The sequence below is a fragment of the Phyllostomus hastatus genome, unplaced genomic scaffold (assembly GCF_019186645.2).
Source record: "Phyllostomus hastatus isolate PE091 unplaced genomic scaffold, TTU_PhHast_1.1 phas_contig_16, whole genome shotgun sequence".
Classification (NCBI taxonomy): Eukaryota; Metazoa; Chordata; class Mammalia; order Chiroptera; family Phyllostomidae; genus Phyllostomus; species Phyllostomus hastatus.
In genome coordinates this window covers 12,024,490-12,047,954 of record NW_025333643.1, presented here as the reverse complement: position 1 = coordinate 12,047,954, position 23,465 = coordinate 12,024,490, and the positions used below count along the sequence as shown (strand labels likewise).

Here is a 23,465-nt window from a genome sequence, read left to right as displayed (position 1 = left end):
GGGCTACTCTATTGACATTTTGAGTCTGTCATTGTTTGTTGTCAGAGGTTGTGTGCTGTAGGATGTTTAGCGGCATCCCTGACCTCTACCCACTAGATGTCAGTAGCAGCCTCATCCCCAGCTGTGACAACCAAAAATGTCGCCAGATGTTGCATTGGCCTGTGGGAGGCAAAATCACTCCCCAAGTTGAAAACTACTGGTTTAGGCAAAGGTCACAGTGACAGGTACTCAACAGAGACTCAAAAACTAATTGTCAGATTTGAAGGATCAGAACCAGAGCCTGGGCAGATGCCTACGGTGGCAGGCGTGGAGAAGGAGAGCAGGCCCAGGGGAGAATGGGGGAAGTGGGAATGAAGGTTGGCATGGAGAAGGAGTACATCCTCATCCTCACCACTGAAGCCCCTCAGCCAGGGATGGGCAGGGACACAGTTGGAAGACCAATGCCAAAAAGTAAACCGCAGAAGACAGCCAGCCCTCTGCCCTCAGCACTGAGCACAGCCAGGCCTCCCAGCCAAAAAACTCACCACCACCCAAAACATGAGCGTTGCCCACTGCCCACTGCCATTTTTGCTCACACTGTTTAATTAACACCCCACACCCCGTCTTGTCTACTGTTGCCAGTTGACCAACAAGGAAATCAAAGCCTAAAGAAACCAAATGATTTACCTAGAGCCTCACAGACAGAAAGTGGCAGAGGAAGGCTGCCCAGCTCTAAAACCACAGCCCTCAGTCCCATGGGGAAGCAGCCTCCCAAAGCTCAGCCTGACGGGGAGGAGTGGCAACCTGTCCCCGTGCCCTGGTGCTCCAGGGGCAGCAGCCATTCAACCAGCGTGCAGTCCACTCTCTTGGCCACTGTTGATCTTCCTTTTCTCTCTTTGAATTTCATTTATCTTTTTTTAACTATAATATTAAAATTTGGGGCAAAACTGGTCAAATAAAATTTTTTTAAAAGATAACAAGCACCCATTTAGTAGGTTCCTTCTGATCTCTTTTCTAAATCATATGCCATTTTAAGCAGGTTCATGTCTCAGGTAAATTTGTCTCTGGGGTACATGATACTCTTCTCTTCCTAATTCATATTTTGGCCTCTGCTCATTGACTTGCTATTGGCATACTGATTACTAGTCCTATTTAACTCTCCACTCTCCTCTCCCACCATTAAATGCTTTTGGGGAGTATATGCAGGTTTTTACACTGTTTTTCTTGTTATATACTTAATGTCATGAACATTTTTGAACCTGGGGAAAAGTTATCAGAAACAGAATCTTTTAAAAAGTTGTTTATGCCTTTCTGTGAATGAGCTGTAATTTACATTAAAATGTCCCTATCACTCATCACTTAAAGAGCTACAGGTATTTGCAGTCATAAATTTCCTGGTGTTGATAATTCTATCATATAATCTTTTGTTCCCATCTCAGTTTACTTCCTGAAGATAAGTTTCTAGCAGTGGGATTATGGGCCCTGGCTGTCCTTAGAATACAGCACCCACCCAGCAGCACGGGGCAAGGTCAGGCCCACGTCTGAAAGGTCACCAGGACAGCATGTGTGGATGAAAGCGGAGCAGCACTGGGCTGTCAGTGGACTGGCAGCTTCCCAGGACAAAGCCAACTGCCAACGCACTTGGATCGTGCTCACTGTTATCAGAGGCCACTCCTGGCAGGCGTGTGCATGCATAGAACTCTGTGCGTATGGCTGTACCTCATATTCTAACAATAAATCAGTGAGTTCCTGAATTTAGGCAAAATGAGCCTATCTTTGTGTAAGTTACATAGCTATGATGACAGTATAATGATGAAACCTGCCCCCCCCCCAAATGTGTTAGTGTATGTAGTAAGCAAAGATTGACCACCAACTATGCACTAAGTGTCAGCTAGGTGCTATAGGATAACAATGGTTAAGACACAGTGGCTCCCACCACTAAGAAATTCTAGTCTAGTGTGAAACAAACAAACTCAGACAATAATGGTGTGGAAGAGTCAGGAATTTTGTGAGCTGAACTGTGTGAGGCAGAAGCAAGAACAAAATGTTGCTAATTCTTCCTGGGAGAGTTGAGGGAATCTTCACTGCCTGGGGTCTTACAGGAAGGGAGAGAGAATATCAGACTAAAATGTATCCAGTACCTGGGAGAATGCAATATGTTACTAATCTACCCCTTTTAAATGACAGATCATTAAAAATAATAATAATGGTAGGAGTTTGCTCATGCCTGGCATCTGAGGTTAAAAAAAATCAAGAAAAATACATACTCAAAGGAAAGAAAGAACAGAGTGTACCTGAGGAACAGCAAGTGACAGAACAGGTAGGGAGAGACCAGTGGAAGACAACTCGCATTAAAGGGCACTGGCTTTGTAGGGCATGGGGACTCAACCAGTCATCACTGTGGTGGTCAACACTGCCATCGCCATTATCACAGTTAATTACAACTACTATTTTTTGAGAGCTTACTACATTCCAGTCACTGTGCTCAGCAAGTGAACATGATCTCTCTCACCATTAGACACACACACACAAACAAATGACAGGACATTAATATTATTATTATTTTTAGAAAGATTTAGGAGTTCTGTATTAATAAGTAGGGCATGTGACGTTCCATGGTGATAAACCTCCATCCTATCTGAACAGCAGCCATCTCTTTCTCCCTTATCTTAATCAGCTTGATGCATCTGACCATTCTGGCAACTATCTTCATCCTTCAACTTTAGTTATGCATTCAAACTCCCGGAAAACAACTGAGAAATCCCTTTCTTCCTTCCCCTTAGTCTCAATCTGTACTCATTACACGAACTGGGCTCTTGAATCAATATGGGCAGAATGGCACTCAAAGCTTTCTTCAGTATTAGAACTTCTTAGACTATTCTAATTGAATTTATTGGGGTAATACTAGTTAGTAAAACCATAGAGGTTTCAAGTATACAATTCAATAAACCATCATCTGCACACTGCATTGTGTACTCACTCCCCAAAGTCAAGTCTCCTTCTGTCTCCATTTATCCCCCCTTTGCCCTCTTCCACCTCCCCCACCCTCCTTTCTCTCTGGCTGTCACAACACTGTCATCTGTGTCTATGTGTCATATATATTTTTTGCTTAATCACTTCACCTTTCTTCAGCCAGCCCCACAACCTCCCTTTCCTCTTACAGCTGTCAGTCTATTCTATGTATCTATGCTTCTATTTCTATTTTGTTTGTTAAATTATTTTGTTGATTAGATTCTACATACAAGTGAGATCATATAGTGTTTGTTTCTCTCTGACTGGCTTATTTCACTTAGTATAATAATTTCTAGGTCCATCCATGCTGTCACAAAAGTAAGATTATCTTCTTTATTACCGCTGAGTAATATTCCCTTGTGTAAATGTATCACAGTTTTTATCCACTCACCTGCTGATGGGTATTTGGACTGTTTCCATGTCTTGACTATTGTAAATGCTTCAATCAACACAAGGGTGCATATAGTCTTTCAAAGTAGTGTTTTGGGTATCTTTGGATACATTCCCAGAAGTGGAACCACTGGATCATAAGGCAGTTCCATTTTTAATTTTTTGAGAAAGCTCCATATAGCTTTCCACAGAGGCTGCACCAGTCTGTACTCCTACCAACAGTGCACAAATGTTCCCTTTTTTCCACATCCTCACCAGCACTTAGTGTTTACTGATTTATTTATGATAGCCATTCTGACAAGTGTGAGGTGATATCTCACTGTGGGTTTGATTTGCATTTCTCTGATGATTAGTGACATTGAGCATCTTTTCATGTGTCTACGGGCCATCTGTATGTCCTCTTTGGAGAAGTGTCTCTCCAGATCCTTTACCTATTTTTTGTTGGGTTGCCTTCTTGGTATTGAGTGTCTTCATATATCTTAGAAATTAACCCCTTATCAGATGTATCATAAATATGATTTTATTATTTTCCTACTTTGCTTACTGTGGGGAAACTGAGCCTTACCCAGATCAGCTAACTTGCCAAAGGCCCGCCTTGGAGCCAGAATGCAAGTCCATACTGATCTAGCTCCACAGCTCACAGCTCTGAAGGCTCCTACTAATTACTGCTCAGATCACTGAAGCTTCTGGGGTAGGAAAACTAACATGATTAAATTTATATTTTATGAGGATAATTGTAAACAAAACAAAACAGAATAGTTGTTTCTTTATTCAAACTGAGAAGGCAATGTGTCTGTCTGCCATAGTACTGCCCATGAACATTTTAAGGACTTCACCTGTATAATGTATGACTTCAAAGCCTGAGCTAAGGAAACAGGTCACAGAGTATATTCAACAAGGGCTGAATGAAGGCTGTGGAATTTCTGTCAGACTGGACGGCGCTGCACTTAGCACAAAGGATGCCTTTTGCTGAAAGAGCTGAAAAATCATCACTTTGTTCTGAGTAGTTTTATGTGAGCACATCCCTGATGAAAAGTAACCAGTGAACCCAAGGCTCATCACTCTGAGCAAGGACACAGACGCCAGCTGCTGCTTACCTTTAGCTGTCATATCTGAGTGCCACCAACTGCAGAGGTTAAATTCCACCAGGAACCTAGATGCGATGGAAAAGCCCAATGTTACTTGGTCATCCACATCCTGAATAGAACAGTCACACTGTGTTGTTGTGTCCAGCACTGCCCACCTCATTTGAAAGAGTAACATCAGAATCTGGCGACATCAACATGGCCAGTTCAGTTGCCAAAAGAACTTTCACTGGGCTTTATCTTATTTGTGGAAAGACTATTTTATCACCAATGCCAACCAAGTTCTGAAATCAGGTTTACCTAAACTCAAGGACTCTGCTGAGAAATATTCAGCTTTATAGGCAGAAATAGTCCGTAGTTATAATCTGAGTCCTAGTGGTGGTGGGAAAATGGAGACAACTGTATTTGAACATTAATTAAAAAAATGATTTTTAAAAAAGTCATCTTCTAAAGGGCTTCCCCTGCCTTGGCTCAGAACAACAAATAGAATCTTCTGTACTAGACTATTATCTACAGTAATAAATTATGCTTTCTAGATTTATCCTGCAATGCAAACTTGTTCAGCCATATGTATGATGTATGTGTTTGTGTGTGTGTGTGTAAGGGCAGATGGGACAAACTTCTCTTTATGAAATTAGACCACAATGTGAATTCAAAATATCAAATTTCTCAACTGTTTATACAGAATGCAAAAATAATGTGAATCCTGCTCCAAATGCATGGAGACAGAGCAAAATTCAGCCATTTCTTTTTCAGGCACATGGGTACTATCTCTAGCAACTCACTGTTAATCAAGACCCCACAATTTTCTGTTACTGTATTTTCTGTCTCTTATATACATGCAGAACTTACTCCCCACTTGAATTTATAACTTTGTTAAATTAATATGGGTTACATTAAAGCAATAGAGAACACAATGTCTGTTGATCTAGTGGCAAGAAATTTGCCTCAGACCCGCAGAACTGGAATCTTAATGGGGAAAGTAAGAATGAGAGAGTGTGGTGCAGCTTTAAGGATCTGATTTCCATGCCCATCCATGGAATTCCTCCTCTTGTGTGATGCAGAGTTTCTATAATGCGTTCAATATCTCATCTAGAAGTCAAGGCTTTCATCTCTGTGGCATTTCCAGTCTGACTGACCTAAGGCACAGATGCATCCAGCATCCTCCAAACAGGATGGGAATTTGACAGGATAAACAATTAAATCACACCTGAGAAAAGCCCTGCTCCTGTACATGGAAAGACATCTGAAGTAGCACAGTGGACAGCCCTGGCAATTTGTTCTTCTAACCACAGCCCACCCAGGCTGCATTAAAAACAGCCAGACAGCTATGTTAAATTTAACAGTAACCACAATAAATAAATTTGGTTTGTGTATTGCAAGCTGTTAGTCTGCTAAACAATGACATAAAGGCATAAGCAGTGACCATAAATAACTTAATAAAAGATAATTTTTTGGTCTCAACGGTCAGTATTTTGAGGTTTTCAGTGGGGTTATCTCAGAGTGTAATGAATCTAATGGTTATTGAAAGCACGAAGCAGAGTCTCCCAGTTCACTAAATACACAAGAAAAGCAATATTTTTTTTAAATGTAGCAATTGTACTTACAAGACAAGTTCTGTCATTATCCATTTTACTGCAGCAAGGAAGGCATTGTAAGGCTGAAATGAAGAATTCAGGTCATTAAAAAAACGTGTATCATACAAAATTTGTAGTTTAACTTAGGTTTTACATAAGGACAATGTTATTCTTTAAGAGAGATTGATATCGTGTTTTAAAAAAAAGTGAAGCTCCACCTAAAAGAAAAGAATGGTTGGATACTGTATCGCAAAACTAACATTTCAAAGCTTTGAACTCCCCTGTAGTGAGATGTGATTTACAAGTAAAATAAACATGGTCTAATACAGGGGTTATCTCTGGGAGGAAAAAGGAAGTTCGGCAAAGGATGCTTAAACCTGTACCCTCTAGGGGCTAATAATTCGCAGCTTAATGCTGAAGGGTTGAAATCATGTAACTAATTTCAAATGGTAATTTACAGGCTGCTTCTTGGAAAGGTGATTCCCTGTTCACCATCACTGCCATCACCATATGTCATTCATTGAAACAAGCAAAAATTGCATATACGTACTTGATTTTCATGCTGCCCATGAATTATGTAGGATTTAAGTTGCTTTTTCTCACACTTACATATTTGGACTTGAAAAAAATGATAATCATATAAACATGTGATTTTATCCTTGCAGAAAATCCCCTTCACTCTATAAAAGAAGGCATTGACAGCCTAATCTTTATTTCAGAATATTTTAATTAAAAAAAGCAGTTGGATTGTTTACTCTGTGATATTTCCTATGTGGATAATTCAATTTCCTGAATTCTGGAAAATACCAACTCTCCCGCTCAGTCAGTTCTTTGTACCTAGGTATGTCAGATATGTGAGTGGCTGGCAGATTTGAAAGACAGGCAAAGACATTGGCAGAGCCTGGGCTCCAGATGGCAGGTTCAAAAAATCTCAGAATCCTTTGTGGTTGCATTAAGATATCAGAGAATTGAAATTCCAAATCCTAATTTCTTAAGTGAGGTGTGCTTAATCCTACCTTCTGAGCATTTTAATGATAAAGACTAGAACTAGGAAAAGGGGAGGCGTAAGTGGTATCTAGTTTTAGGTAAAACAAGAACCAATTTTTATATACCATTCTTGCAATTTCCCTATTTCAAGCCAGCAAGTAAATAAACAGAACAATAAAAGTCTACCCGGGTTATTTCCAGGCTACTCAGATTTCAGACTGAATCTCTTCTTGCTCTGATTTGACTGAGTGAATCACCGTCATTTCCTGAATCACAGGACCCTCAGGATAAGGGTCAGGTAAGGATAAGAACTATTAACTATTTCCTAAAACCAAATGCAACCTTGTAGTCTTGTGGTTTTTGCCATTACAATGTTTAGGGCTTGAAAAATAATCATCTTTCTTTCAAAATGACCCAGGTCGTCGGATTATGAGACAGTGCTGTGTCTTTGTACCTGCTGAGATGGATAGTGACATTTTAGTGGTCCTTGGGAGTGTGAGTCGGGGAGCAGAGAATGAATAATGGGATTAAGGAGGCTTTGGAGAGGGGAGGGGCAGCTCGCCTTGAGGCCAGATCGCTCAAGCATTTCCTGCCAGACAGTGGCTCAATGTCTGGGTAAACAAATGGATTATGTAAATATGGGATTAAAAAATTTAAATTCACATTATCATTCAGAAGGGGAAAGCCATTGAGCTTTTAAGCCTAATGATGAAAACATATCTTGGGAACATTTTAAATCTGGAAATATTCATGCTAAGATTAGAGAAGTTGAGTTTGGTAAGAAAGGTTGGTTCTCATTAAAAAGCAGTATTTTTCAAAATGTCCAATTCTTAGTTCCTAGGTGCCTCTCAAAAATTTTCTAGCTCCAAATCACTTCTTGTGTTCTCAGTGTATGAGAACTATATTAAATATTTGGTTTTAAATAATCCCCTTGCAAGACTGTACCTATGTAAATGAAAAGGTGTGTATTTAATTTTAAAACCAAAATGACTCAAATTTTGTGTTTCAAGCAAATTTTAGGTTAATTTTTGGAATTTACAAAATAATAATGTGTAAGTGTTATGTTTATATACATATGCTGGGATATATTGAAGCATATATGTGGGTTTTTTTGTAAGTGTGTTTTCAAGTTATTGGTAGCCAAACTTATATTGCTTGCACCTTGTAAATTATATTGTAAAACTGGGTATAAATGATAGCAGTTAATTTCTGGCAATCAGAAAGCCACTTTCCAATGCTACAATAGTTCTGCTGATTGATCCTCAACGGTGACATGAGCCATGGAAATGGCTTGAGGGAAATGATGAAACTCAGCAGCAGCATGATTAGGGGCAAGAATCGACCATCAAAATGTGAATTTGTTCATAGGCTAACAGCTCTGTTACAAACAAAAGGAAGATTTCTGTTGAACTAAATCAAATTCTCTTTTATAGCGAATAAGAGAATCCTCAAAACTTCTCTATTCATCAAAAGGGGGCTGCTGCATGAATCCATAAAACACTTTAGAGCTGTTTGTCATTCCTATAATCACTGAATTTGGGTTTAAACAGGAGTAACTTTGCTCAGCCAGTAAAATTAGCAAATACTGTTAAACATTCATAGTTTTGAAGAAGATAGCTTGATTACCCCAAAGGAAAAGTTAATATCATTCAGAGACAGAAACATGAAGCCATTTGGGGGGTGATTACACTGTACTTACGTCCAGGAGACCATGGGCGCTGTCACTGCTCTCCTTGTTTGCCCTACACATGGCTTGGTAGTCATACAGGGTAATTCTACAGGACAGAATGGAAAGGAGCTTCACTGAACAGGAAAACACAGGAAGCAAGTGGTGCTGTGCACCAGCAAGGGGAATGAGCGGTCACTGGCCCTGCCATCAAGTGTAGCAGTGGCAGACAAATAAATGCAAGCCTAACAAGGGTGATGAGCCAGTAAAGGAGAGCAAAGTTTTGCCACCCCAAAAATGTACCTTTTGGGATATTGATTTGAAGCTATTTATTAAGAAACAAAAGACTCAGAAAGAACTGTTGACCCTCCCTTTCTTGCCCAAGGGAATTCAGATGAAAAGGCCTGCTTCAGAAAGGGAATCTTAGCACATTCACAGTTGCCTTCTCACCTTAGCCTGTGTGAACTAAGTATGGCAGACAGGAATGATCCATGCAATAATCCGTTCTGGAGGGGAGACCCTCTATCCCATTGTTTCTGAGTTGCCTAGCAGGAATTTGTTTGCCATATGTTCTCTCTTTCTCACCTTCCTGTGAATTACCTATCTCCCCTTTGAGTTCCCAGACCCCTGTCCCCTTCTCCTTTGTCCAGAATGGCATGTAAATCTCAACTATCAATGTGTTTTGGGTCACATTCTTATGGACTCCTGAATATACATTTATATAAGAAGCTTCAGACATTTTCTCCTGTTAATCTGCCTCTGTAATTTCATTACTAGCCCAGCTAGAAGACTTTAGAAGGTGGGAGGAGAGTTATATTTTTTCAGCCCTCACACCAGGTACATGGCAAAGGCCAGGACTGGAGACACATGCTGTACTGGTGTAACTGCAAAACCAGCTCGAAGGGTCCTATCCTGTTTAACAAGAACCTGAATTGCTTTTCAGAGACAATAGTTCAAACCCACAGGCAATACAGGCAAAGCACATACAGAGGAGAGGACCTGGACCTCCAGCAGCACCCGGAACCAAAATCCCCCTCCCTCCCTAAAGAATCAAAAGACCAGGGCATAACCAGAACTTGAACACTGGAACCCTTTCAGAAACAGAGGGTCTGTTGTGCAGGAAGGTCCCCTACACATGCCCCTTTACTATATAAGTGGCCAAGCTCCAAAGTCCTCCAATTGAAACTTGCCTTCCCAAAGCTTCTGCATACCTGTTCTCTATATGCTATTAAAAACTTACTCTGAACCCTGGATCAGGGAGTTCAGGTTTTTGACCATTAGCTTCCCATTCTTCTGGATGGTTTCATTCATAACAAAAATAGCCCACCTTTCTCTACTGCAATTCTCAGTGTTTAGTGTTTGGTTATGTTAGCACTGGGTGGATTCTGGTCTGTAACACTTGGAAATTGAAGAATAAATGGAATAATGGTATTGGGGTAGTGGGGCAATAGAAGATCTCCACTCCCCAAATTGATGGCATAGTCATTTTCATTTGTCAAAGGTGATTTGCATGGACCAGAATTCTCCAAAGGAAATATACTATTCTGAACTGGATTCTGGGCCCCAGATGGAATCCACTTTAGTCATGTGTCCCAGATGGAGGAGACCTGGGAAGGGCTAGTTGGGATTAAGGAACAGCAGGATCCTCTGTCTTTCTCAAGCACTGGGAGACATACTTGGACCGATGTAACCCAGCATTTTGACAATGTGTTGGAAACCAGCTGGCTCATTTGTTGTAATTCCCACCCTACCACCATCACCATAATAATAACTGTATTCTTACTTTTGAAAACAGTGCAGATTATTAAACAAGAAAACGGGCATTTTTTTCTCTGTTGGTTATAAAAGTATAGCTTTTGTCATAATTATGACCTGTACTCAGTTCTGTTAGCATGGGTAGCTAGCTAGATATTAATAAAGGAAGGGAGCAAAAGGAAACAGCCATTAAGCATTATAACCTAAGGAGCTGAGTCAGACACTAAGCCTGCTTCACTAGAAGTTGGAGCATTCACAGGCTCCCCAGAAGACCACCATATTTTCCATCCTCAGGACCTAATCCCTGAGGAGGGCAAGGAGGATCTGTTATAGGCCATTAACTGGGATTACAGATGGGGAGCGATCAAAACAACTGGAGAATTTTTTCTGCTGGGCACATACCCAGTAGAAACCAAGACGGTGCAGGCGGAAGTGATTCTACTATGAAGCATGTGCAGTAGGAACCAAGAGGATGACCGTAAAGGGGAGAAGCATAGCTCTGGAAAAGGATTTGATTGGTTAGGGGGAAGGGCCAGCACAAGACCACAAAGATCTAGAAAATGGATTGGTTAGGGGGAGGGGCCAGCACACGCCCCTGAAAGATTGGGAAATTAATTGGTTGGTTTGAAGGAGAGCCAGCTTCTTCCCAACCTAGAGGGTAATATAATCAAAGCTTAACAAAGCCTTCCTCTCCCTCTCCCCTCATAATAGGCATCCCTTTGCCCATCTGTTTGTATATTCACTCTCCTCATAGTCTCTCTCCCTGCATTCTCCCTCCATAACAGCCCTGTGGGCCGAGCAGTCACACAGGCTGCAAACAGGTTCCAAGTGGGCTCCAAGCACGGGCCTGGATACAGCAGCACAGTGCCAGCCACAGCACAGCCTGGAACAGAGGCTAAGCTAGGGGGATGGAAACAGAGATTGAATTGGACTGAACACCAATGGCATGAAATTTCTGGAACCAGGCCTTATTTCTGGACTTGATAAAGACAATGCTTCATCAGTGGGATGGACAGAGATAAGAAGACACTGGAAACTGGGAGCATTCTTTTATTTCTATTCCAATAAATCTTCCCACTTCATCTCATCCTCCCATGCTATGGGTCCCCAGAAATGCTTTTTTTTGCAACTCCATGGAAGGACCCCATTTCTACCAGCAACAGTTCTACTTTATAATTGTTCCAGATATTTTAATTTCTCATCAATAACTTTACAAAGTAAAGGATAATGGCAGTTTCTGGTAGGAAGTTAACAGCTTTTAGATGGAGCAAACACCTTCTCCCAAAGGGTATAGGCATTTCACCCTTCCCCCCAAGTCTCCTTCCCACTATTCTGGGGACCCCAAAGGAGTGACACTTAAAGCACAGCCTGAGCTATGTAGCAGCTGCCAGATGGCATGTTAATGCTGCAATACTACATGGACTTCTACATGACTGGAAGGAATTTGCCTCACAGGAATTCCTTTCCAGAATAATACAATACTTAATATGGAGCATACTTAATGCTGTGTTAGCAATGAACAACCAGCCAAGTATCTGGCTCGGGGAAGTCCCTGGACAAACTTCTCACAGAAAGCACTGACAGCCCTGATAGTGACCCAGCCACAGAATCAACTGTAGACCACAATGGACAACTTTAATTGGTCCCTGACTGGCCCACCATGCCACATTTGGAAAACTCATGCAAAGGACTTCTACAAGGGGCCCTGGAAGGGCTTTCTAGGATTTGGCAAGAATTATTGTTGGCTTCATCCGTTTCCTACTGCCCAAGTCAGTCTCTACAGCAGAAACTTGGGACAGAGCCAGGGTGAGATGCTGCGTAGGTTGAGTGGAATGTGTATGTGCCTGGGGTCTTAGAGGTGAGGATGCAGTATGGCTTTGGTTTAAAGGTTGTTTCTGCCATTCACCCAGGGTGAAATCTTGAATAGGTTGCTTACTCTCTTCTGAGGCTTCATTTTCTCACTTATAAAATGACTCACAGAGATATTCTGAGATTTAAATGATCAGACACCTGAAAGATACTGAAATATACTAGTAGTATCCTAGGTCTTTTATGATTCTTATAATAGAAGGCCTATTTTTGTTTAATTTGTTAGCATTTGGGCTCTTAAAGCTACAGTGTTCCCAAAGGCCCAAGTGACAGCAGTGTGACCTAACAGTTAAAATGTCAGCTTTGAAGTCAGGGACACCAGAGCTCAAATCTTAACTCATTTACTTATTACAATGTTTTTATTTCCTTTTATCTTTTTTGGTGCCTCAGTTTCCTTACCAGTAAAACATGGAGAATAATGGCTACCTTAAGGGTGGTCATGATGATTAACTGAGGTTACATATGTGTTGCATTTAGCACAGTGCATGATATAGAGGAATCATTCAACAGAGGGCAGGGTTGCAGCTGCTGTTGTAATTTATTAGTATGGTTTTCATTGCCATTATTAATTAATGGGGTTGGTGTTTAATGCAATGGGAATTGACTCAGGCTTTCTCCAGCTGGGTGGAGGATGGACAGGCCTTCAAATTTTCTTAGCTCATTGGCACATATGATACAGTGTAAAGTTCACACGTTACTGCCTTACAAGGCACATTCAGAGGCTGTGCTGGAGTTATCAAGAAATGACACAGGAACTTCTTTCTGTTCATGGGTTTCTTAGTTGAGGACCATGATAACAACAGCTAATACTTATTGAACTCTTTTGCAACCATGAGCAAGGTACTCTTCTAAGCATGTCCCCTGCAGGACAGATTCTAATAGGCCCCATTTAACAGAGAGACAAATCAAATCTCAGCCAGCCTAAACAATGTGCTCAGGTACACATACTTCACTCATGGTAGAACCAGAATGAGAAAGGGGCCAGGCTGTACTCACCTCACTCTGCTCAGTAGTAAGCTCAAACAGATTGTAGGAAATGCTTAGAATTCAGCCCTGTGCCCCATCCTCGAGTCTTTCTGGAATGTCACAGGAAGTGCTGCCCAAGATAAGGCTCATAACCAATGGCCAGAATCACTTTTCAATCCGAGTTGAGGGGCTGTTGTGGTGTCACTGGGCCAGGCTGGACCAGCTGGCCTGCTAGTGAGAGCCCCTTGCCATGGTAACAGCCCTGACAGACAGATGGCAGGAAGCTCAGGATTCTCCTGGGATCACTTTCAAAGGCTGTAGTTTACATGTTGGGGCCAAATTCAATTGCTCTGGGGCAACCTCCAGGCCAGGGTTCCTGCCTTTCATTTCACTGGATAGCTTTCCTGATAACCATGGCCATTGAGGAGGTCACAAAACAGGCCTCCTCTGCCTTCTCTATGCTTAGACAGCTTTAACTAGATACTATACAAAGAGAGACTTCCAGATTATTACTCTTTTTGAAGTGATTTTGTTACTGTTTTAAATAACTCCATTTTGTGGCTACCTGTATCCTGTTCAGTTGATTATAGTTAAAGAACATGATAATTGCCTGCTTTCATTTGGCTCTAAAATAAGCCCGGAGCATTGGGCTCAGCCCAAGATTGGTGCTGCTTTGCTGCCCTCAGCAGGGGGAGTTTATTCTCATATAAATAACATGTCTGAATCCCCATGACATCACTACCAGGCCCCTTTAACCTACAGCCTGCAGCCCCAGACCTTATCCTTAGCATCTCTGTGCTCCCCAGCTGGGTTTCCTTGAAACTTTGATAGAAGGCACATATGGTCTCTGAAGAAGAAACTCAAAGCAATGCAAACAAAGGCTGGGCAACTTCAGTGCTCCTGTACCAGGCTGGGCCTTAGAGGACAGGCCCAGGATATTAGGACTTGTTTAAAGCCACTTTGCTGCTCCTCTTCTTTTCCACCTAAACAAAAACTATGACCAAGAAAATTATTTCTTCTAAGCATAAGAATGTTAAATTTCAAAGGCATGAGCTCAGCTTCCTTACACTTGTTAGTTACTGTGGGGACTAGCACTTACTAAACACTTACTATGTGCCCACGAGGCCAGGTACTTGATCTGCAGTGACTCAGTGAATTAGCTCATTTTGGCTAAATGGATACCTAAGAACCAATCTTGAAACAGCTTCATGTTTGCAAATACAGCCCTAAAAGCAGAATAGGGAGGCATCTGACATAGAGACCTGCCGTGGGACATATTTAGCCATTCTGAATAGAAAATTGTGAGAAGTAAATTGACTCACTAGGGTAGCATGTAAAAATACGTATTCTTTGTTGAGCTGTAAAATGTGTTCTCTGGGGCTGCTTTCAACTTGCAAGTGATAGGGCAAGGAGCAGGAACATGGGAAATTCGCAACAAAGGGACCGTGACTGTAGAAGCTTTATTGGTTTTTCCTGTTAGAAAGCAGGAGAGTAGAAAGCTTAGGCTTTTGATTTGAGTGCTATGAAATTCAAAAGGTGCTCTGCCTTCTTTCCTTTGGGCATTGGGCACCATGTCACCCCGCAGCAACTTCTTATAGAGATTGAGCTATTCTTGAAGGTCAGCAGAGCACATCTAACAGCAGAGGGTGGTGAATTTACACAACCCTGGCCCTGCTGCCATTGAACACTCTGACTGGACATCACTAAAACAAATCTGGTTAAAGCACCTGTCATTAGCAGGGAATCAGTGTCATGTGGCCACACTGGCCAGGAGCCCAGCACACAGGATATTGGGGCATCTCAGGGTCCAATGCTGAGCCCCAACAGGAGAGCCCTATGGAAAGCCACACTCATTCTATAGATTAAGCAGAGGGTCTACAGCACTCGGTGTTTTTCATTAACAGGTGCTGATAATATTAAAAAATAAAAATAAAAAGTTGCAGATACTGATCACATCAGCATCTCACTCAGGTAAAAAAATAGCTGTAATACCGAGTAATAACCAATTGCTTTTGGCCAGCAGTGTGGGCTCAGAAGGTTGAGGTCACTGCTCCATGGCTGCAACAGCACTGCAAACTGGAGGGGATGGGATTTCAGTGTAGGTCTCTTGCTTTAGAAAGCTGTGCATTCTGCCCTGGCTGGCATAGCTCAGTGGATTGAGCGCGGGCTGGGAACCAAAGTGTCCCAGGTTCGATTCCCAGCCAAGGTACATTCCTGGGTTGCAGGCCATAAACCCCAGCAACCGCACATTGATGTTTCTCTCTCTCTCTCTATCGCCCTCCCTTCCCTCTCTAAAAATAAATAAATAAAATATTTTAAAAATATATCTATTAAAAAAAAAAAGAAAAGAAAGCTGTGCATTCAAACTGCTCCCCAAGCATGGATTCCCACAGGATGACCTTTAGGGTCTCAAGGGGATAGGTCTCAGCATAAGAATCTGGAAAATGGGGTATATACTTTCTCTCCATTTCTAAGGCAACTTGTGAATACACAGGTTGCATTTATTTAGGCAGCAATTCTCAGCCTTGCTCTTTAAAATAACCTGGGGAACATCAGAATTTGTATGTATGCCAATGGTCAGGCATTTCCCCCAGGATTTCACTGGTCAGGGTTAGGGACCTGGTATCAGTTACTGTTTTAAAACCTTCCCAAAGAGTTCTAATAGGCTGCCAGGGCTGACCATGAGTTTTAGAAAGTGATGTACCCTCCTCCTCCTCCTTGCTAATTATTTCTCAGGTTTGCTTTTTCCCATCTCAGTTTGACTGGAAGTGCCTTACAGGCAGGAACCAGGACTCATAGAAGCCAGCACATCCTCCCAGGGCTGAGTACCAGTCTGTACATATTTAGGGGTGTGTTATGGGCTTTATTATGTCAGTTGTGTCCCTCAGAATTTATATGCTGCAGTTCTAACCCCCCAGTACCTAAGAATGTGGCTGCATTTGGAGACAGGGCCTTTAAAGATGTGATTCCATTAAAATGAGCTCCTTAGGGTGGGCTCTAGTTCAATTTGACTAGAGTCTTTATAAGAAGAGGAAATTGGACATAAAGACCATCTGCAAGTCAAGGAAAGAGGACTCAGGAGAAACCAGACCTGTTGACACCTTGATATGGGATATCTGGCCACCAGAACTATGAAAAAAATAGACAAGCCACATAGTACTTTGTACTGGTAGCCCTAACAAACTACTACTGGGTGCATGCTTCACTCATCAATTAGACAGGTGCCACAGACCTTAAGACTGAACAGAATGTCCAGTCACCCTGGAGGGTGGCAGTGATTTGATAAACAGATGTGAATGCCCCGCAGCCAAGAAGAGAGTATCCTCTGAAATAACATAGCTCCAGGAGCCCAAGAAGCTTCCAGCATCAAAATCACCTGTGTCTCCTGTCAGAGCAGAGTACCACTTTCCCAGCCACATCCGCTTTGACTGTGGGTCAAAGGATAACATGCATGGGTGCCCTGGAGGTGCACCTAGCCAGCACCTTATTTACCCATTCTCCTATCTCTTCCATGAAAATTAGCTTTACTTGTTAAACCAAAGGGGAAAATGGAATCATGTTTAATCCCACATAGAAAAGATTAAGTTTCGTTTGCTTCTTTGTTTGGGTAAGAAATAGAAGGAAACAGCTGAATTCTGCTTGGGGAATGAGTTAATGCAAAACCCATTTGAAGCTATAAAGTTGGATGCTGGGAGAGCTTCCTTGGGCTCTGCCAAGTTCATGAAGCCATGTCTACATTTTATAGTAACTGCACCGCAATAATGCCTACACTGCACTTAGCACAGTGTGGGGCTGGTACCTGAGGTTCAGTACATCAGTCCCTACGAGTGCTGGTATCATCGTCATTATTATTATGAGTTAAACCCAATAGGTGTTATCGAATGTTCCTGCTTTCATTGCCTGAAGTCAGGCATCATGGACAAATGAGTTAGGTCATGGCTATGACCATTTGTGTTCAGGGCTGTGCTGGACATGTGGGGTGTGGAGGAAACTAGGAGTTGTGAACACAGCCTCATCTCTGGAAGACTTTCAAAGTGGATATCAGAGGAAGCCAGATGCAATATGTAAAGGACTTGTGTGGTCTGAAGCAAACGAGGGCATGCTGACTGTGGCAGAGACTACTACAGTTTCCCAATAGCCATTCTCTTCTTCTGCCAACCTGAACCCAGGCTTTTCAATAGGTACCTTTCCCAGGTTCCTATGTAGCTAGGTGAGGCCATGTGATTAAGCAAAAGTGTTGTTTGGAAGTAAATACTTTAGTAGATACAACTTTAATAACTCAAATGTATTTATTAAAATAAATTTTAATATTCCTGGCTGGTGTGGCTCAGTGAATTGAGTTCCAGCCTATGAACCAATGGCTCACCAGTTCGATTCCCAGTCAGGGCACATGCCTGGTTGCAGGCCAGGTCCCCAGGGTGTGGTGTGTGAGAGGAAACCACATGTTGATGTTTCTTTCCCTCTCTTTCTCCCTCCCTTCTCCTCTCTCCAAAAATAAATAAATAAAATCTTTTAAAAATAAATGTTAATAAATAATTTTACTTGGTCTTTTGTACCTCCCTGAATTTTCCTTCTGCCAAACTACATTGCAGATGTAATGGCTGGATCTCAGCAGCTATTTTGGACCATGAAGTAACCTTGAATTTAAAAGCCAACTTGGAGGAAAGTACATTAAAAAAGATGTAATCATCCATCCATGATGACAGCAAGATGTCCTTAACTTACTATCTTCAGACTACCTTCATACAAAAGAGAAAAAGACTCCTATGTTCTTTAACCCCTTGTTACTTTGTAATTTCCTATTATTTCTAGTAGAACCAGCTAGCAATTAATACATTGAATTCCAAGTTTGATTGAGAACTTTTCTTTTACTATCTCCTGAAGCAAAACAAGCCTAAATATGAATAAATACCTCTGCAGAAAGAAAATACTCAACTATGGGAAAGATAAGTGGTGGTTAATAGATCATGGTCTAGATTCTGGAATCCAAGAGACATGAGTTCAAACTCCATCTCCCTCTCTCACTGAGGTGCATGAACTTGACAAGTTACTTAAATGCTTAGAGTTTCCATTTCACAAAGTTGTTATGGGGATTAATTAAGGTAATGTATGTAAACACTTGGAATAAGGGCTTGCCTGTAATTAGTATTCAATAGATTAGACATGCCATAATTATGATGAAGATGAGGGCAGCTCTTATTTTTGTTGTAATCAGGCATTCTTGAGCTTTAGGATTTGAAAGAGTGGTCCATTGAACTCTCCATGTCTCTGCACTACCAAAAGTTTGGCCCAGAAACACAGTTGTCCAAGCCAATCTGTCTACTTGTTCCCTTCAATACCACCTTTGACAAAGCATACTTCTGTGGACATGGTCAGGTCAACAGGAAGCCAAGAAACCATTACATTCATTACATGAGTTGTTGAGTATTAGACATCAGTAGGGCAGTCGGCATTAAAGGAGAGCAGACATCCAAACATAACAGACTTCTCTTTTAACACTCTCTAGACTCCAAGGCCAGGGCATTTGCTGAATTGTAATATAATTACCAAGGACAGGGAAAGCTCCCAGTCACCAGCTGTCACCAGGCCTGGGTAGTTCCATCATATAGAGACAGGGGTAGAAATGGTCCAAGCCTTGAATTCTACCCGATATGTCACCTTTCTAGAAAGGCAATTTAAATAGCAGAAGGAGTCACCACAGGGAATTGCATACAAGTGAACTCCATTAATGAATGTGTGTAGGGCAAGGTGAGGAGGACATTCCCCAGGCCCCACAGGTAATGTATGAATGGTCTTGTAGGGGTGAAGGCTTAGGCTTGTTGCACCCAGTACATAAAATTAACAAAATAAAACAAAACAGAAAAGACATAGCCAAGAAAGATAGGAAATATCAGTAGCTCCCAAAGTAAAAACAAATTATTAACAAGCAGTCCGTTTCTGTACAAGCCAAAGGCCAGGTGTGCCCAATTGGTGTTTCCTTTCTCAGGGCTTAATTCGATAACACAAAAAACAAGGGAAGACCCCTTGGCAGAAACCACAAGAATGTTTGCAAAAAGTATGCATTATTCCTTTTAACCCTCATTCTCAAATATTGGGTTGCCCAAAAAGTTTGTTCATTTTTTCCTACAGGATGGCTTTAGTAGCTTAGTTGTCTTTAACTTCACTTGAAACAATTTTGTTAGATTATATTGTAATGGCTATATTGTGTCAGCACGAATTTAAAAGAAAAACCTATTGAAATTGGTGAATTTTTATATAGCCATTTTAATGTTGAAGATGGAAGAAAATATACAACATTTTCAGTATATTATACTTTATTATATCAAGAAAGGTAAAAATGGAACTAAAACATACACAAAAAAGGTTTGTGCAGTATATGGAGAAGGTGCTGTTACTAATCAGACATATCAAAAGTGGTTTTCAAAGTTTCATACTAGAGATTTCTCACTGGACAATGCTCCATGGTTGGGTAGACCAGCTGAAATTGGTATCAACCAAAGGGAGATATTAATGAGAAAAATCAATGTTATACTACATGGGAAATAGCCAACATACTCAAAATATCCAAATCCATAAAGTTATTGGTGACAATGAAAAACGTGTCTTTTATTTTATGGAAAAAACTAAAAAGAACTTTTTGGACAACCCAATAATATGAATAATTCTTTCAGTTCTATTTCACTGCAGAGAAAAGTGAAATTTAGTGAGTTACAGTTGTCCAAGTTCAGGCAGCTCCCAAATGGGCAGCATCCAGACTGATAACCAGGTGCCTTCAACTTAATATTTCTTGACCGTGCCTGCACATGGGAATCACATGGATGCTTTTAAAAACCATCAATGCCTAGGCTTCATCCCCCAAAGAACTCAACTTGAATCTCCAGGGATGCAGCCCCAGAGTAGGTGTGTTTGAAAAGCTTTCCAGGAGATGCCAGCAGAGGCCAGGCCCACAGGTCCACCCACATGGCTGTACTGTGGAGGTAAATGCTGTGCAGTAACCATCTTTGGGAGGGGAGGAGGTAATTAGTGACTAAAAAAGAGAAAATTAAATGAAAAGATCTCAGATTTTGGAGCTCTTATCCAAGAGCTAATCTTGCCTCCTGTTTGCAAAGCTTTCCAACTTGCATGACATTTTCACATATCGTGTTTTAGCTGATTCTCACCACCCTCCCTGCAGGTCCATATTTTGGTAACATAAGAAACTGAGGCTCAAGGACACTGAGGAAACCGTCCAAGGCTGCATGGTCGTGAGTCTGGCGCTCAACCTAGCTTTCTTTTTTCAAGTCCAGTGTGTCACAGAGGCCCTATCAGGATCCTTAGACACTCTCCTGTGACTGGTTATCTACATCTTTCCACTTTTCCCTGGATATTTGACATTGAATGTGCATCACTGGGGGCAAATAAATGAGGAAGGATAAGTGAATTATAACAAAAATATTTTGAAACTACATAACTAGGTTTTCTCTCAGAAGTTGTAAGAGGGGATATGCCACTGCCAATGACAGCAAAGGGAACCACAGAATGTGGGTTTTGAGAAATATGAATGTAAGGCTCTTGCTAGGCATGATCATGAGTGGAAAAGAAAGACAACTGAAATGAAAAACCCTAAATAAGCCACTACTCAGGGAGTCCCCTTATGTTCTGTGATAGGAATGAAGAAGCATCTGAAGCTCTGTTTGAAATATAAAAAGCTGACCAGGCATATGGAATCTCATGAGGAAACACGTGAAACCTGGGACTGTGGCTTGGTTCAACAATTTGTCAACTTCAGCTAAAAGAAATCTGGGTGATCTTATCACTCAGCTGGCCTCCCATCTTGAAAATTCTACTTTTCCAGATAAGATACTGCTGAGACAAAATCTTCCCCAATTCATTTTTCACTTCTCAAACACAGCTTAAGGAAGCTACAGGCACTAATTTACACAGAACCAGGTCAAGGGCAGAAGCTATAAAATTACCTCTGAGGGCAGACTGCAGGATGTTTAAATCTATCTCCACTACACAGAGACTTAGGTCAGGTTATTCACTTTTCCAAGCCTCATTATTTCCATCTATAAAATGGGTATATTTATATCCAGGGCTGGTTAAATGGCACATGGCCTATGTAAGTGCACAGAACCCCGAACTTAGAAGAGTCCTATGCTTGGTTTAATGCTCTGCTGTCATGGTCTTGAAATTCTTGATGCTTTAAGAACAAGGGACCTACAATTTCATTTTGCACTGTACCTGTTGACTGCAACTGGTCCTGTTTATACCTGTCTCACAGAGTTGGAAAGGACTGCAAGAGGTAAAATCTCTTAGGTGCCACCCAGGTCTGCTTAGAAGGCGCTCAGGGAAGGTGGCCCAGGTGACCATTATTTTCACACTGCTGAAGTGACTGGTATATTATTGGGCCCCTGGATGCTGTGTCATACGCAAGTTGGGTGGACAGTCACATCAGAGACTCAGCTAAATGACCAAGAGGGACCATTTTTTCTCTTAGACTGCACATGCTCCTTCAAGTTGGTCATTTGTCTCACAAATCAGTGGCATTCCTTCCTTCGGCATGGCACTGCAGATGCAGAAGCAGGTGTCCTTTCCCTCCAATGGCATTTCTAAGTAGAATGGTCATCAGCTCATCAGGTAAGTGACTAAACAATCCAGGAAAGATTCCACTGCCCAATCGGCCAGAGCGGGAGGCAGCAAATATGGACCAGGGGAGGTTACAAAATGGAGGTTGATAAAGAGAGTTGGTATTCTTCTCTTTGAGCTCTCTTTCTGGAGATCGTTTGTAGGGCTCTTGTACATGAAACTCATTTTTTTAGGACTGGGTAAGCTGATCAAATCAAAAAACTTTGTGCCATCCTGGCAATGGTCAAGATGCTAAGAAGAAAAAGGTCATCTCAGTGGAGTGTTCCTGAGCTTTCTCTGGGCCCAGCCATGTCACCAGAGCAATACAGCCTCCATGTATCCTGGTTTGGGGAGGGGCAGGGCTCAGTTACAAGGTGCATGATGCCATCCCAGAGCACTGTCAGTTACTTGCAGCTACATCCTTCAAGTACTTCCAAAATACAGATCTCTGAATGAAAGGACTCAACCTGTGCTGTGAGTAGCGCTGCATGCTGGAGAGGGCAAGGGAATGAATGTCTGCTTTCAAGGACAGCAGAACCCCAGTACGGCAGACCCCATCACCAGGTATCATGGGAAGCCTGCTGTGAGCCGGGTGAATGCAGAGGAAGCATTTCCTGGTGCCGAGAAAGCAAAGCCAAGACTGAGCAAAGATCCAGAACAACAAAAGTCACGGCAGCAGCTAGCAATTACTGAGCCTTTAATATATGCCAGGCACCGTGTAAGAACTTTATGCTTATTATTATCTCATTAACTCTGACAGCAACCCATGGAAGTAATTATTATTATCATCTTCATTTTCCCCATAAGGAAACCAACACTTGGAGAGGTAACTTGACTTATTCTAAGTCATGCAGCTAGCTAGTCAATGTCAAAGCCTGGATTTGAACCCCATCCATCTGACTCTAAGCCCAAACTCTCATACTCTCCTGGCTCCAGGGTGGGTTCCCTTCAAAGAGGCTCAGGAGGTTTGTCAGGTAACTCCCTGTTGACAGTAGTTGCTGTTAAAATTGAGGAAAGTCCCCATCCCTTCCCTTTTCTCAAATACATTAGCTATTCTCATAGTGAAAGAACATTCTAGATTCATACCAACCACATTAAGGAGAAGCCTAGGAATTTAAAATTCAACTCTACAACCCTTCTTTCTACCACCAAACTGTCTGAAAGAAATATCCAAGAGAGAAAGGAAAAAAAAAAGAAGTTGAAAAATATGCTTCCAAATGAGAAACATGTGTGTGATTATTCTTCATCTTTTGTCTCCCCCCACTTCCAAGTTGAAAACATGCTAACATGATACAAATGCACACATCCACATAAAGATATGAAAAACCACTGGTGCCCTGGATGGCAGACAAGCCAGAAGCTGCCCTGGAAGCTTTCAGAAGCCCAGGAAAACTCCATAGCAACCAAAGCCCAGCTTCCACCAGAGTTTTCAAGCATGTGCACCATGACTCCTGGAAAAAACTTAGAAACTGTGCTTGAATTTTAAATAAGGAATGGAACAAGAGTGAATGCTCTGCTCTCGGAAGGCCTGGGAGCAAGTGTGCCAGAGATCACAGAAGTGCTGGAGTTTCT

At 41.7% G+C, this 23,465-nt stretch overlaps 1 protein-coding gene across 3 annotated transcripts in view; it reads right to left on the bottom strand.

The window, feature by feature from the left end:
- The window catches only part of CACNA2D3 (calcium voltage-gated channel auxiliary subunit alpha2delta 3), an 857,676-nt gene that overhangs the window by 62,901 nt on the left and 771,310 nt on the right, over positions 1 to 23,465 (bottom strand). For all 3 annotated transcript variants that reach the window (XM_045832366.1, XM_045832367.1, XM_045832368.1), the window contains 3 exons: positions 8,730 to 8,805; positions 6,074 to 6,126; positions 4,479 to 4,534 (listed from right to left, as the gene is read on the bottom strand). In XM_045832366.1, coding sequence (XP_045688322.1) covers positions 4,479 to 4,534; positions 6,074 to 6,126; positions 8,730 to 8,805 — 185 coding nt within the window. The remainder of the gene's footprint in view (positions 1 to 4,478; positions 4,535 to 6,073; positions 6,127 to 8,729; positions 8,806 to 23,465) is intronic.